Raw genomic sequence first — 14,001 nt, forward strand, 5'->3', positions numbered from 1 at the left:
TGGCTTTCGGCATCTGAGAAGCACTTTTGAAAGCTCAGCCATTCTACAGGAAGTCCATTTTCTTCGCACTTAAGGCCGGCTGCTGTGATAGACCCTGGCACTTTGCCTTCATTAGCTCTCTGGCTCGGTTACACAAATATTATCTGGCCCAGCAGTATGTGTTCTCCTTCTACAGTTATGCTTTTCACTCTTGAAATATACTCGGTCGAGTGTGGATTTCATGCTCTTTATTCAGCTCATAGTAGTGAGGAATGAAAGCTCCCCCAAAATTATACATTATTTACACAATGGGCCCCACGTGATTGGCTAATTCCAGGATTCTCCTGTAGGCCAATCAGACTGCAGATTCACTTCCACCTGGAGCTGGATTGGGTGGCTCCTGTGGACCAATCATACTGCTGCATTGTTCTAGGACCAATCAGACTGCTGCATTCTGAATCCTATTGTTCTAGGACCAATCAGACTGCTGCATTTTGGATCCTATTCAACTTAGTATATAACAACTCTGTCGCCTGACACATTTCTTTCACTGGAGCCACAACAGGCAGTTGTTGCAAGAGGGATGTGAAAAGGCCAGGAAGAGCAGAGGACAGGAAGGATTGCTAGACAACTTCTCAGGTGTTCTATAAAGTGCATCTTTATTTTATACAACTTGGTATACAATGACAACTTGGGATGCTTTAACTAAAAAAACCCTGACAACCACTGGATAGCAAAACAATAACTATGGACCAGGAGACTCACAAGCAAACACTGAAGCAACATCTGTACAGTGGCATATTTACAATCATTTTATAGATACATTAACAATATTATTATTAATATTATTATTATTAACATTTGTATCCTGCTTGTTCCAAGCAGCTCAAGGCAGCGTACATGAAAATACTTCATTGATTTTATCACAATAACCCTGTGAGGCTGGCTGTTTGTCTTATTTACAAACTGCTCCACAGACTGACGCCATCAAGGTGGTTTACAAAAAGGTTAAAAAAAGAGAAATGAAATACAAAAAGAAAAAGAAAAAAGAGAGAGGCTGGGACAGAGTGTCTTGCCTGAAAAGCATCGTTTGTGGCCGAAGCAGAAACTTGAACCCAGGTCCAAGTGTAGCACCTAATCCCTAAGCCACACCAACAGCAATCCTGATATCACACAGACTGTCATCAAGATGCTAGTACATTATCAATACATGCTATCAAGCAAAACATTGCAATTTTACATGTGGTTTTCACAGTCATCTACCTAGAGCCCAAAAGGGCTTTTCACAGAAGAAGCACCTTCTGGGAGTTTCTACTTCACTTTGTTTTAATAAAAATAACCAAGACCACATTCCAAGTGCTATTTACATTTTGAGGACTTTTCCATTTTCCTCCATCCATTTTACATAGGATTCTTTCTATTCCCCTTCAAGGAAGAAACATGTGCAAACAGCTACTGCGCTTTTCTTGTCAAGTGCTTTAACAAGGAACAGGAAACGAAGGCTTCCCTTTGGCATCACACCAGCACCACCCAGGTGAGGTAGCCTGACAGAGATTCCATCCCATTTTCGAGATGGGGAAAACCGAGGCAGCAGAGGAAATGCTGGAGACTTCACAGGCCCTTGAATCTGGTGGGACCTCTAAGCCAACTTCCATTTTATCCTGGCATTCTGGTAGCAGCGTAAAGATCAAGCCGCTTTTTCCAAAACTAGGACCTGGGGTTGGTTTTTGAACTATGTGGCTGAGTCTGGAAGGAGGCTGGAGCTGAATTCAGGTCACCCACGAATGGCAGCTGTTTGAGTCAAGCAAGAGGCAACAGGCAAGCCCATCACACCCTGATTGTTGAAAACAAATGTTTGTGGGGCAAGGTAGCTGTTACGCCAATGTCCAGCACACTCAGGATACTTCTGGTTTCATTGCGGGACAAGTTTCCTTTGATGTACAAGATGGCGGAGAGGTGCTCCTTGCTGTCAAAGAGGAAACACGGAGTGTCAGAATTTGAAAGGATACAGCAACACAGAGGCAGTAGAAATATTCAACAAAAGAGAGCAAATCTGGGACTCCCAACTCTCTGAACTCGACTACTGTCCCTGATTTATCTAAGAACCTAAGAAGAGCCTGCAGGAATCAGGCCAATGGCCGATCTAGTTCAGCATCCTGTTTTCACAGGGCCTGACCAAGATACCTGTGGTAAGTTTGCAAGTAGGCCGCTGAGACCATATAATACCGGTCCTGAAAGACCTACATTGGCTCCCAGTACGTTTCCGAGCACAATTCAAAGTGTTGGTGCTGACCTTTAAAGCCCTAAACAACCTCAGCCCAATATACCAGAAGAAGCGTCTCCACCCCCATCGTTCAGCCCGGACACTGAGGTCCAGCACTGAGGGCCATCTGGCAGCTCCCTCACTGCGTCAAGTGCAGTTGCAGGGAACTAGGCAGAGGGCCTTCTCGGTAGTGGCACCCCATCTTCAGATGTCAAGGAAAAACAACTATCTAACTTTGAGTAGATATCTGAAGGCAGCCCTGTTTAGGAAAGTTTCTAATGTGTGATGTTTCATCATGTTTTTAATATTCTGTTGGGAGCCGCCCAGAGTGGCTGGGGAAACCAGAACTCTGCAACTTTTCCTCATAGGGAAGTTAATCTACCCCCTTGATCAATTTGGTTGCCCTGCAGATGAGAATATTAAGAGATACATGTATTGAATAGTGTTTCTACATGTCTTTCCTAGCAGGAAAGGCAGCAAGTGACGGGATGTGACTAAAAGAGGAAGGACCTTGTTGTTCAACAGGTATTTCCTGTCTGGGGAGTTTACAGCCAACATTGCAGTTCTCTTGACAGTAACTCTGCCTCCTGTGCTCCTGTACTCATGAGGACTAGCGGCAATCAGTATGAGAGGCACCCTTTTAATGCATGGGATGGGAGGGATTGGCACTCTAATTTAGAGTATCAATTCGCCACCAAAATGCCAGGTGTGGAAGTGTTGTTTCATTGAAGTGGGAACAGATTCCCAACCTGCAGCTAAAGCCCTGTGATACCACTTTAAATAGACATGGCTTCCACAGAGCTGCAATTCCCAGAGTTCCCTGGGAAGAGGGATTGGTTGTTAAACTGGGAATTGTGCCTCTGTGAAGGTAATAGGGGTCACCTAGCAACTCTCAGCACCTACAGCTCCCAGAATTCTTTGGGGGAAGCCATGACTGCTGCTAGATGTTGGAAAACTGGCATTGGGCTGGACACAGATACTAGAGTATGGTCAACAGCATTGACTGAGAAATTAATAAGCCAGGCCAGAGTGGCAAAGGGCAGACACAACCCCTTTTCCTTTTATAACATGTGGCAAATGTTTATTGAATACGTAAATTGTTCAGATGGCGGCAGGAATCCACCCAACGCTCATGGGGAAGTGTGGCGTGATCTCTTAGACCAATCAAACGAAACTTTATTACACAGCATGACAAAAGTCTGTAATTTTATCAGGGCAAGTTATTTGTTGTTTACTATTGTAACAATTGCTTTCTCAAAATATATCGCCTGTACCATGAAAAATAAATAAAAACATTACAAAAAAGGTATGATTGTGTTTTAAAGGTGCTATAGTGAGTTTATGGCCTAATTTAGGCCTTGCCAGGCTATGTCTGGGAGAAGCGAGAGAAGCGAGAAGCATTTGTTGAGGGAGCAATCTCATGCTTTCACTGCTCTAGACCTCCAGATGTTTTGGGACTACAACTCCCATCATCCCTAGCTAACAGGACTAGTGGTCAGGGATGATGGGAATTGTAGTCTCAAAAACATCCGGAGGGCCGGGTTTGCCTATGCGTGCTCTAGACCATGTGAAGATGGCAGGCATGTGATTATATCAGCAGTTATGTCTGCCTGCTGCAAAAACGTCCTAGCTGGATTATACTACTCAAGTTTACCAAATCTGTGGTGTCTTATTTCATGGGGGTGGTGCTGAGGCAGTGGCTCAAAGTCAGCAACCAGCTATCTTACCTAAGTGTGGCACTGCTGCCACACTGGCTCAAAGTTTCCAAGTAACCCAGGAGTTGCCAACCTTTTGGGGCACCTGGGTACATTTGGGCACCACCACAAAATGGCTGCCATGGGACGCAAACCCAACCCAACATGCACACCGGACCTCACAAAGCACAATAAAATACCCATTTCACAGAAGGCAAACTAGTGAGGCTCAGGGATGAGGAACCTGTCCAAGAAACCGAATGAATGGCTGCAATTCTATGTAAGCTCCAATTACGTCTGAGGAGACCTACATAGGGTGGCTCTGTGTTGGCAACCCAAGAAGTGAGGTCATAAATTATTTTGCTCTTACCTGATATCTGGATATTTACTGGCAAGCATTCCAACTTCAACCATGACAGTATCTGTACCTTGGAGTTTGATGATTTCAGCCAGGCTTGGGAGAGCATAACCCAGCCATTTGGCAGTGGACCCCTATCAAGTTAAAAAGACCACATTGAGTTAGTCAACATGCAAATCCCGAGATAAAAATTAGGCCACCCATATACTCAAAATATAGAATCACAAGGCTGGAAAGGGCTAGACTGCTATGGAGACCCTGAGACTCTCAAAGCAGAGTCCTCACCATATTCATATCTGCTCAGGAGATTATTGGAAACATGTCCCATGAAAGCAAACAGGTTGAAAACTACGTTGCTATTTATTTATTCTGCTTAAGAACATTTCAAAACACACACTTCAACTTTTGCCAGATGTTGAATATCTGGCACCCTCAAAATGTCCGCACCTCTTCAGCTCATGTTTCTTGCATCTCAATACTCTGCCCTATAAAAGTACACAGAAATTCTAGACTGCGGCACTCCAGCTTAACTTGTCTACATTTCACACCGAAGACATGTGGTTATGAAGACAGACATCTGGCTCCATTATAACCATGATACCAGATTATACATCTTAAATAATATTTTAACAGCCTAATATACAGATGTGATGTGGTATATATCTTGCCAAAGATATGTTTTGCTAAAATTTGTTCACTGGAAGCCAAGAGTTGTGAGTGCCGAGACATTGCTGGGCTCAAGGATGAAGCAGAAGGCTGAGATGGAGGAGGAGGAATCGGAGAATGACCTGAGGGGGTGGAGGCCAGGGCACAGAGGCTGGAAGAGACGGGATGTGGCAGCCCTGGCTGGGGAAGCAGGTAACCCATTTCCCTTCTTCAGCCCTGGAGACTGGAGCACAGCAACTGTGATGGCCTGGGATCAGAGGCTGAACCTGAGGAATCCCAGCCTGCACAGAAGTCCCCACCTCCAGAACCAGCTGAGCCAGGGCTGGGGCCTGAGCCTGAAGGGTCCTCACCTGTGCTGGATCCTCAGGTGCAGGCACCAGCTGAGTCTGCTCTGGCCCCTGAGGTGATGGAGGACCCATTGCCTGCAGGTGCTCCACTCACAGCCCCGTCAGAGGAAGCTGAGGTTGCCTCTGGGTTCGGTAACCCTCCAACCTCTCCTGAGCTACAGAGGCTTAGGGCTGAGAGACAGAGGGAACTAAGTTCACACAGGAGGAGTGCTCGCCTCCGGGCCAGAAGAGGCAAGTCACCTGTGGACTGGGGCTGCCCTATGCCTCGGGGCAGATAAAAGCCAGTCAGCCCCAGTCCCAGGTTGTGGGAGCAACATTGTTGGTAGCCTGTTCCTGCCTGCACCCTGTCCTGCTCTTCTGCCAGAGTTCCTGACCCCAACCGACTCCCTGCCTTGGACCCAGCTACAGCTTTGATGGACAGCCTCCATACTGCACCATCGACCTTGGACTGGACTCGGACCTCGCCTCTCGGTTAGCCCCTGGGACCAGCACAGCAACAGAGGGAGAGCACCAGCCCACCATTAGAGGTAGAGGAACCAGGGTCAGAAGTGGGGGGCACAGCCTGGTTGCCCAGGACCTGGTGGTGCATCCGTCGCTAGGAACAGATGCACCCACCTCAGTTCAGTCTGCACACTCAACAGTCTCGCAGGGCCCAGGAGCCTCATGAGGAAGCTCACCTTCAAAGCTTGGTGGTTGGGCATGCCAACTTGTTGGGACAACTGTGTGGCTTTCACGCAGTTCTGACCTATTCCTTGCCCTAATCTTGGACTCCTTAAACTTGGACTGCAGGTTCAAGTCCAGCTAGCCTCACCTTTCCTGCCATTTTTGTTTGTCAACTCTCTTGTTGCAGCCTGTGCATGTGTCGGGATGAGCCACACCATACATTTAAAGTAAATGGTTTTCCCAAAGAATCCTGGGAATTGTAGTTTGTTAAGAGTACAGAGAACGACAGTTCCCAGGATTCTTTTCGAGAAGGCATTTGCTTTAAATATGTGTTGGATGTGCTTTAAATGTATGATTTGGACCTGCCCTTGTTTGGAAATGAGGATGACAAACAAGGCTTATTCCCAACCATACGTGCTGAGCATTATGCACAAAAAATGCTTCATAGCACCTAGTGATGGGTGACTATCAATTTAGATTTTTTCTAATCTTCACTTCTCCACATTTGCCCATCAGTTTGTGATTACTTTATATATATATATATAAATGTCCTCACAAAAATTCACCGACACTCTGGTGTGAATTTCTCCGAATATATAGATTTGTAAGCGATTTTGCCCAACACAGTAATTTTTGCAAATAGTCTTCCCCAAGGCAATGCAATTTTGTACATTATTTTCACAAAGATGTGTATTCTTATGCACACACGACATGGGTACATGCATTTCTGTACACATTGCTTGGCTGGAGAACTGCATGGCGACATCTGGAGAAGGGTAGGATTCGAAGGATGGCTGTGCTTCATTTCAGAAAGTGAAAATTAGGTAGGTTCATCTTTAAATGCAAACTGAATCACATTTCTCTCTCATCCTTTAAGGCCCTATACGGCCTAGGACCCTTGTACCTATGGGACCGCCTCTCCTGGTATGTCCCACAGAGGAACTTACGGTCTTCAAACAAAAACATCCTGAAGGTCCCAGGCCACAGAGAGGTTAGGCTGGCCTCAACTAGAACCAGGGCTTTTTCGGCTGTGGCTCCAATCTGGTGGAACGCTCCGTCACAAGAGACCAGGGCCCTGTGGGACTTGACATCTTTCCGCAGGGCCTGCAAGACAGAGCTGTTCCACCAGGCCTTTGGCCAAGGCACAGCCTGACTCCCTCCTTTGGCAAACTTCACAGAACTTTAGCCTAATGGTTGCCATCAATTTGAGTTTAATTTATTTTAATGAAATGATTTTAGAATGTTGTATTATTTTATTGTTGTTAGCCGCCCTGAGCCCGGCTTTGGCTGGGGAGGGCGGGATATTATTATTATTATTATTATTATTATTATTATTATTATTATCCCTAAGAGCATGCAGCAGTAGCTTGTTAAATGTCAGGGGCTGCATGTTGAGACCGAAAAGCCCATGTTGAAAAACAAGACTTACATTCTCTAAGCAAAATGTGCACAGAATAGAGGCGTGCTGTTGGACAAGCTCAGACAAGTTCTTTTGCAGTTCTGGGGTCCTCAAGCTAACCTTCTTCTTCATAAGCCTTGAAATGTACGCTTGGACCAGAAAGAAGTGGATTTTCTCAATGACAGCCTACAGCAAAAGAAGCAAGTAGTTAGTCCTTTGCGATCAGACGAAGGAGAGAGAAGACACACACAAATCAATATAGCTTGAATTATAAAAATACCAAGAGAAAGACTTTCCAAACTTGCCTAACTGGTTATTCTGAAAACAAACTGGTTTTTATAATTATCTAGAGCAGGAATCTAGAAGGCAGATTGGAGTTTACTGGAAGATCTCCTGAGTGATCTGTACTGGATTGCAAAGAACTTTTGTTCCCATTTGTTTAATGATAGCAGCAACAAAACATCTCCTCTCTAAATTATATAGCTGAAATGCAGAAAACTTTTTCTTTTGGGGGTGTGTTATTGAACTGTAACCGTGTTAGCTTACTCTTAATAGGCCATAATTGGTTCCAAAAAGACTTCAGAAAAAATAAACATTGAGTGAGTTATGACCGCGAACAATGTACAAAGCATAAGAACTATCAGATGGGAACCATAAACTCCCCCCTCCCAAGAGTTCCTGCTGCACGTTGACTGTTGGCTCTCATAATTAACTTCGTTAGCTGGGTAGATTATTTTAAGAAGACAAAAGTAGGAAATTTGAATGAATGACCCTTCCCTTGTGAGTTTACATTGGCTTTTTGGAATGAAAAGCAAGCTTTCAAAGGAAAAGGGCTCTTGTGGTTTGGTCAAGCCCTTGAGCTTCTGAAACTGAAAAAAAGGTCAAGGACAACAAGCAGTAGAGAATGATAAGTGAGCGCAGCTGGTTTGGTAGGCCAAGGAATTGAAACGGAGGAGGTCTCTTCTTTGAGCCAAACGTAAGACACTTGGCAGAAGGTCTAGAACTGTGAATGCTGGATCCCTGCAGAACATCAACAAAGGGTGGTTTAAACTCTTTCCTCAGCCTTTCAGTTCTCCCCTGAATTTCAATATATTTTCACCTAGAGCCTCCATCCTTTTCTTTTGGGTTTCTGGGAGCGATACCTCCAATCTAGGAAGTCTTTTTAAATTTCTCCAACACTATACGGTGCATACACTCATACATAAGGGAAATGTGTGCGTACAGCATCAAAAACAAAGCCTTTCTCAGTTTTAAACTCTCTTATAAACTACAGTGGTACCTTTGTTTACGAACTTAATCCATTCCAGAAGTCCACTCTTAAACCAAAGCGTTCTTAAACCAAGGCGTGCTTTCTCACAGCAGCGGGGGACTCAATTTACAAATGGAACACACTCAACAGGAAGCGGAACATGTTCTGCTTCCAAGGCAAAGTTCACAAACCAAAACACCTACTTCTGGGTTTGCAGCGTTCTTAATCCAAGTTGTTCATAAGCTAAGCTGTTCTTCAACCAAGGTACCACTGTACTGCCCATTTTCAGCCTTAGGCTACAGGAACTGATTAATCCTAGTGCTGGTCTTAGAAAAAACATAAAACTTCCTCCTTTTCATTAGCTTACCTGGCGAAGAGGGTCTTTGAGAGCTCTCAGCGTAGAAACATGATGTATGGCAGTTGCTATGATTTCATCAATAATATCAGTGCAGGAAGCCCATTTTCTCTGGGTAAACTTTCTAAAAATAGGCTGGGGGAAAGTTCAACACAAGAGCAACAGTTACAGATAGGTAGCCGTGTTGGTCTGCCATAGTCAAAACAAAAAAAATTCCTTCCAGTAGCACCTTAAAGACCAACTAAGTCAGTTCTTGGTATGAGCTTTCGTGTGCATGCACACTTCTTCAGATACACTGAAACAGAAGTATCTGAAGAAGTATCTACAGTGTATCTGAAGAAGTGTGCATGCACACGAAAGCTCATACCAAGAACTGACTTAGTTGGTCTTTAAGGTGCTACTGGAAGGAATTTGTTTTGTTTTGACAAGAGCAACAGTTCAGGTTTTGGAACAGAATTTCCTACATTTGCAATTTCCTACATTTGCATTTTGCTACTTTTGCACAGGAAAAAGGAACTGAAAAGTCTTTCAAAATATGGTATGCTACATTACTAAGATTGGTGAGGGCAGGGCAACCAGTAACCTCAGACAATTCTCACTGATCCTTCTCCTTCCAGGCTGGGTCCATCACAACAAGGGTGGCCAGATGCAAAGAGGGGACAGGGCTCCTGCACTGTTCACAGTTGTGCAGAAGAGGGAATTTTAGCAGGTGCTATTAAAGGCCCAGGAACCCCTTCCTCTTTTTCACCTGGTGATGCTGGCTCCAGATTTGGGGTGGAGGCCTTGGGCAAGAAGACCCCCACCCTCTGTCTTATTCCCCATCAGTCTGTTGTTGCCAGCTCCTCCTCCTCTGCCTCACCTTGCGACAACTTGCCTCCCAGACAGAGACAATGAGCAAGCAGGCAGTGGAAGCTTTTTCTCACTTCCATACAGTACGGTTGTTTCCTTGCTCATCCCATTTCCTCACCAGATCAAGAGGCAGCAGAGCAAGCCGGCTGCAGTGGCGAAGAGGAACGGCAAGAACAGGCTGACCTTCTCCAGGCTTGTGGGCGGTGCCGGTCCCATCATTAGGCAAAGTGAAGCAGCCGCCTTAGGCGGCAGATGCCGGGGGACGGAAACAATAGCAGTCTCCCGACTATTCCTCCTAAGCCCTGGGGCTGCTCCTCTCTGTTGGAGGACTGAGACTAAGCTGCCTGTCAGTAGAGTGGAGGATGTTATTCTGAAGTGCTGTCAGGGCTGAAGTAAGATTCAGCCACTGGTACAGTGGGAATAAGGAGAGGGTGCCATCGTGCCTGTTATGTACTGAGTTGAGTAGGATCCAAAATGCAGCAGTCTGATTGGTCCTAGAACAATAGGATTCAGAATGCAGCAGTCTGATTGGTCCTAGAACAATAGGATCCAGAATGCAACAGTCTGATTGGTCCACAGGAGCCACCCAATCCAGCTCTAGGTGGAAGTGAATCCGCAACCTGATTGGCCTACAGGAGAATCCCGGAATTAGCCAATCACGTGGGGCCCATTGTGTAAATAAGGTATATAAAGCAGACGTTTTGGGGGAACTTCCATTCCTCGCTACTATGAGCTGAATAAAGAGCATGAAATCCGCACTCAACTCCGGGTATATTTCAGTGCCCTTTGCCTCAGACAATAAAAAACATTGGGCAACGGTTGATGTCCCGGCCCTGATGCCTGAATGGCAGAAGGGAGGAGAAAAGCAAGAACCAAGTTCTTATTGCCCTTTTTGGACACCTTATTTGTTATAATTTGTTTTGTAATTTTTTATACTGCCCTCCGTATAAGTTTCCAGAGTGGTGAGTTATTTCTTTTAATCCTCTTTCTATGCACACCCTTTAACTGGCTGAGTGGTGTTGTCCTAGGAGAGGCAGTTCTGCCACCTCCAATTTACTATAGTAGAATCACAGAATTGTAGAGTCGGAAGGGACCTCGAGGGTCATCTAGTCCAACCCCCTGCCTTGTAGGAATCTTTTGCCCAACGTGGGGCTCGAACTCACAACCTTGAGGTTAAGAGTCTCATGCTCTGCTGATTGAGCTAAACCCAGAGGTGTATCACGCAGCTGTAGGGTTACCTGCAGTTCCTGAACCACGCATTGAACAAGCACATCACAGCCAGTGGTCTCAATGTCCCTAAGGGCATTAACAATTTTCACTCGGATATAATCCTGTCCTGATGTTTTTTCAGTGTGGGACCTGAAGGGAAGAAAGAAAGAAAGAAGCTGTGGTTTGTCCTGCCATTGTTTCATGAAGTCACCTGCTGCCTTTAACTCTGCTCTTGCAGCGGCAGTTGATGAACTCATAGAATGATAGAATTGTAGAGTCTGAAGGGACCACGAGGGTCATCTAGTCCAACCCCCTGCAATGCAGGAATCTTTTGCCCAACATGGGGCTCAAACCCACGACCATGAGATGAAGAGTCCCCTGCTCTACCAACTGAGCCATCCTGGTAAAGATAAAGGTAAAGGGACCCCTGACCATTAGGTCGAGTCATGGCCGACTCTGGGGTTGCGGCGCTCATCTCGCTTTATTGGCTGAGGGAGCCGGTGTACAGCTTCCGGGTCATGTGGCCAGCATGACCAAGCAGCTTTTGGCGAACCAGAGTAGTGCATGGAAATGCCGTTTACCTTCCTGCCTATTTATCTACTTGCACTTTGACGTGCTTTTGAACTGCTAAGGTTGGCAGGAGCAGGGACCGAGCACCGGGAGCTCACCCCGTCGCAGGGATTCGAACCGACAACCTTCTGATTAGCAAGTCCTAGGCTCTGTGGTTTAACCCACAGCGCCATCTGCGTCCCTTGAGCCATCCTGGTAGAATGCAAATAAACCCAGTGGCATCAAATTCCTAAGCAATGGTGCAAAAAACCCCCCCTAGCATTAACAAATTATGTTTGCTTGCCTGTAAAGTGCCACAGGGCCCCTTATTTTTTGTTATAGCCGAGCAAGGGACACCTGCGCTGTGGGAGGACCTTGTCATGTAAGTCTAGCAAACTAAATTAATGGATTTATGGCAGAGGTGGAGCTTCCCTCTTAGCCAATATACATCTCATAATAAATTATTTATTATATTATTATTATTATTATTATTATTATTATTATTATTATTATTAATTTATTTATATCCCACCCATCTGGCTGGGTCTCCTCAGTCACTCTGGGCTGCTTCCAAAAAAATATTAAAATACGGTAGTCCATCAGACATTAAAAGCTTCCCTAAACAGGGCTGCCTTCAGATGTCTTCTAAAAGTCTGGTAGTTGTTTTTCTCTTTGACATCTGGTGGGAGGGCATTCCTTCTGGGTGCCACTACCAAGAAGGCCCTCTGCCTGCTTCCCTGTAACTTATGTAACAACATAAAATCACTCTGCCTGTGCTCAGGGGAACCCTTAAAATGCCTGGTGTGGAAAACCACATTAGGGAAAGTGTTCCTTCCTATTTATGAAAGGAAGGTTGTGCCTTTTTTCAGATGGTACATGGGAGCTGCATGTTTGACTTGCATTCAAAACAGTAATTAAATATATATATATAATTGGGTCCCCACTGAAACAATGTAACCTGCCCTGCAGGGATCTAGTCTGAACCTGTACCATTGGTGAAGCTCATCCGTTTGACCATATTCATTACATAAACAAAGCTTCCGTCTTCTGGAACTGGGTTGGACAACTGAATTATGAATCATTTTATAGGTGCTAGTCACTGATATGTCTGCAGAGGCACCCAGTACTGGCCACGGGGAAACATGGGATTCTGGCCTAAATTAAGACTGGCGGACCCTCTGTGACAGCCTTTGCCAAGCTGGTGCCCACCAGATGTTTTGGACTTCGACTCCCATCAGTCCCAGTTTTCACAGCTCCCATGTACCTGACCCTCCCACTATGCGTATTGCAAAACGACAGCGTTGCCATTCATTACTTACCGAAAACCCAAGCAACTGTTCATGTTTGTAACTACCATCGCTTCAAAGTATTGGTTGTTCTTCTTCTCCCTCATGAAAATGTCCAGTGCCTTCTTGTAGCTAGAGAGGCATCGAAGGAATGAGGTAAGGGTTAGAAAGTTGGCATCTGTATATAATTCGGCATTGATATAATGAGGCTATTATTGGGTTATGGTAATCAAAAACTAGGGACACGGGTGGTGCTGTGGGTTAAATCACAGAGCCTAGGACTTGCTGATCAGAAGGTCGGTGGTAAGAATCCCCAGGACGGGGTGAGCTCCTGTTGCTCGGTCCCTGCTCCTGCCAACCTAGCAGTTCGAAAGCACGTCAAAGTGCAAGTAGATAAATAGGTACTGCTCCGGCGGGAAGGTAAATGGCGTTTCCGTGCGCTTCTCTGGTTCGCCAGAAGCAGCTTAGTCATGCTGGCCACATGACCCGGAAGCTGTATGCCGGCTTCCTCGGCCAATAAAGCGAGATGAGCGCTGCAACCCCAGAGTCGGTCACGACTGGACCTAATGGTCAGGGGTCCCTTTACCTTTACCTAATCAAAAACTAATAAAAATTATTATTGAGAAAGCTGGCATCTGATTCAGAGCCTGCGCTGACATGATCTGAAACGCATTCCTTCGTGACCTTGCTATCCTACCTTTGCAGAAAGGTCAGGAGCTCTTCCAAAACCAGCGTTGACATTTGCTTGCCAAGCTCTGCGGAAATGCCTTCAGCTTCTTTCTGTTTGTTGTGGATAATCTAAAAAAACACACATACACAAAATTCCAAGAGTCACCACTGCAGCTCCTACTCAAATATCCGGCAATCCATAGTTAAGAACATAAGAACAGTGGTGGGCTGGATTCCAAAGATTCCACAGATTTGCAGCGTTGGGAAGGACCTTGAGGGTCATCTAGATTCTAGATCAACCCCCTTCAATGCAGGAATCTTTTTGCCCAACATGGGGCTCGAATCCATGACCCTGAGATTGAGAGCTGCACGCTCTACAGACAGAGGCATGGATGGACCAGTGGCAGCCTCCCCTCCTGTGGTTTCAAGCAACACGTGTTCAGTTGCTCTGATTCTATGATCATTC

At 45.6% G+C, this 14,001-nt stretch overlaps 1 protein-coding gene across 1 annotated transcript in view; it reads right to left on the minus strand.

The window, feature by feature from the left end:
* Positions 1-628: 628 nt before the first annotated feature.
* TNFAIP2 (TNF alpha induced protein 2) overlaps positions 629-14,001 on the minus strand; it is a 31,138-nt gene continuing 17,765 nt past the window's right edge. The window contains exons 6-12 of the mRNA XM_081861064.1: positions 13,564-13,664; positions 12,900-12,998; positions 11,061-11,181; positions 8,986-9,108; positions 7,400-7,555; positions 4,307-4,428; positions 629-1,945 (exon numbers count right to left, since the gene is read on the minus strand). Of these exons, the coding sequence (XP_081717190.1) occupies positions 1,807-1,945; positions 4,307-4,428; positions 7,400-7,555; positions 8,986-9,108; positions 11,061-11,181; positions 12,900-12,998; positions 13,564-13,664 (861 nt within the window). The 3' untranslated portion in view covers positions 629-1,806. The remainder of the gene's footprint in view (positions 1,946-4,306; positions 4,429-7,399; positions 7,556-8,985; positions 9,109-11,060; positions 11,182-12,899; positions 12,999-13,563; positions 13,665-14,001) is intronic.

Source organism: Podarcis erhardii, assembly GCF_964252035.2.
Source record: "Podarcis erhardii genome assembly, chromosome: 1".
In the NCBI taxonomy this organism is placed as follows: Eukaryota; Metazoa; Chordata; class Lepidosauria; order Squamata; family Lacertidae; genus Podarcis; species Podarcis erhardii.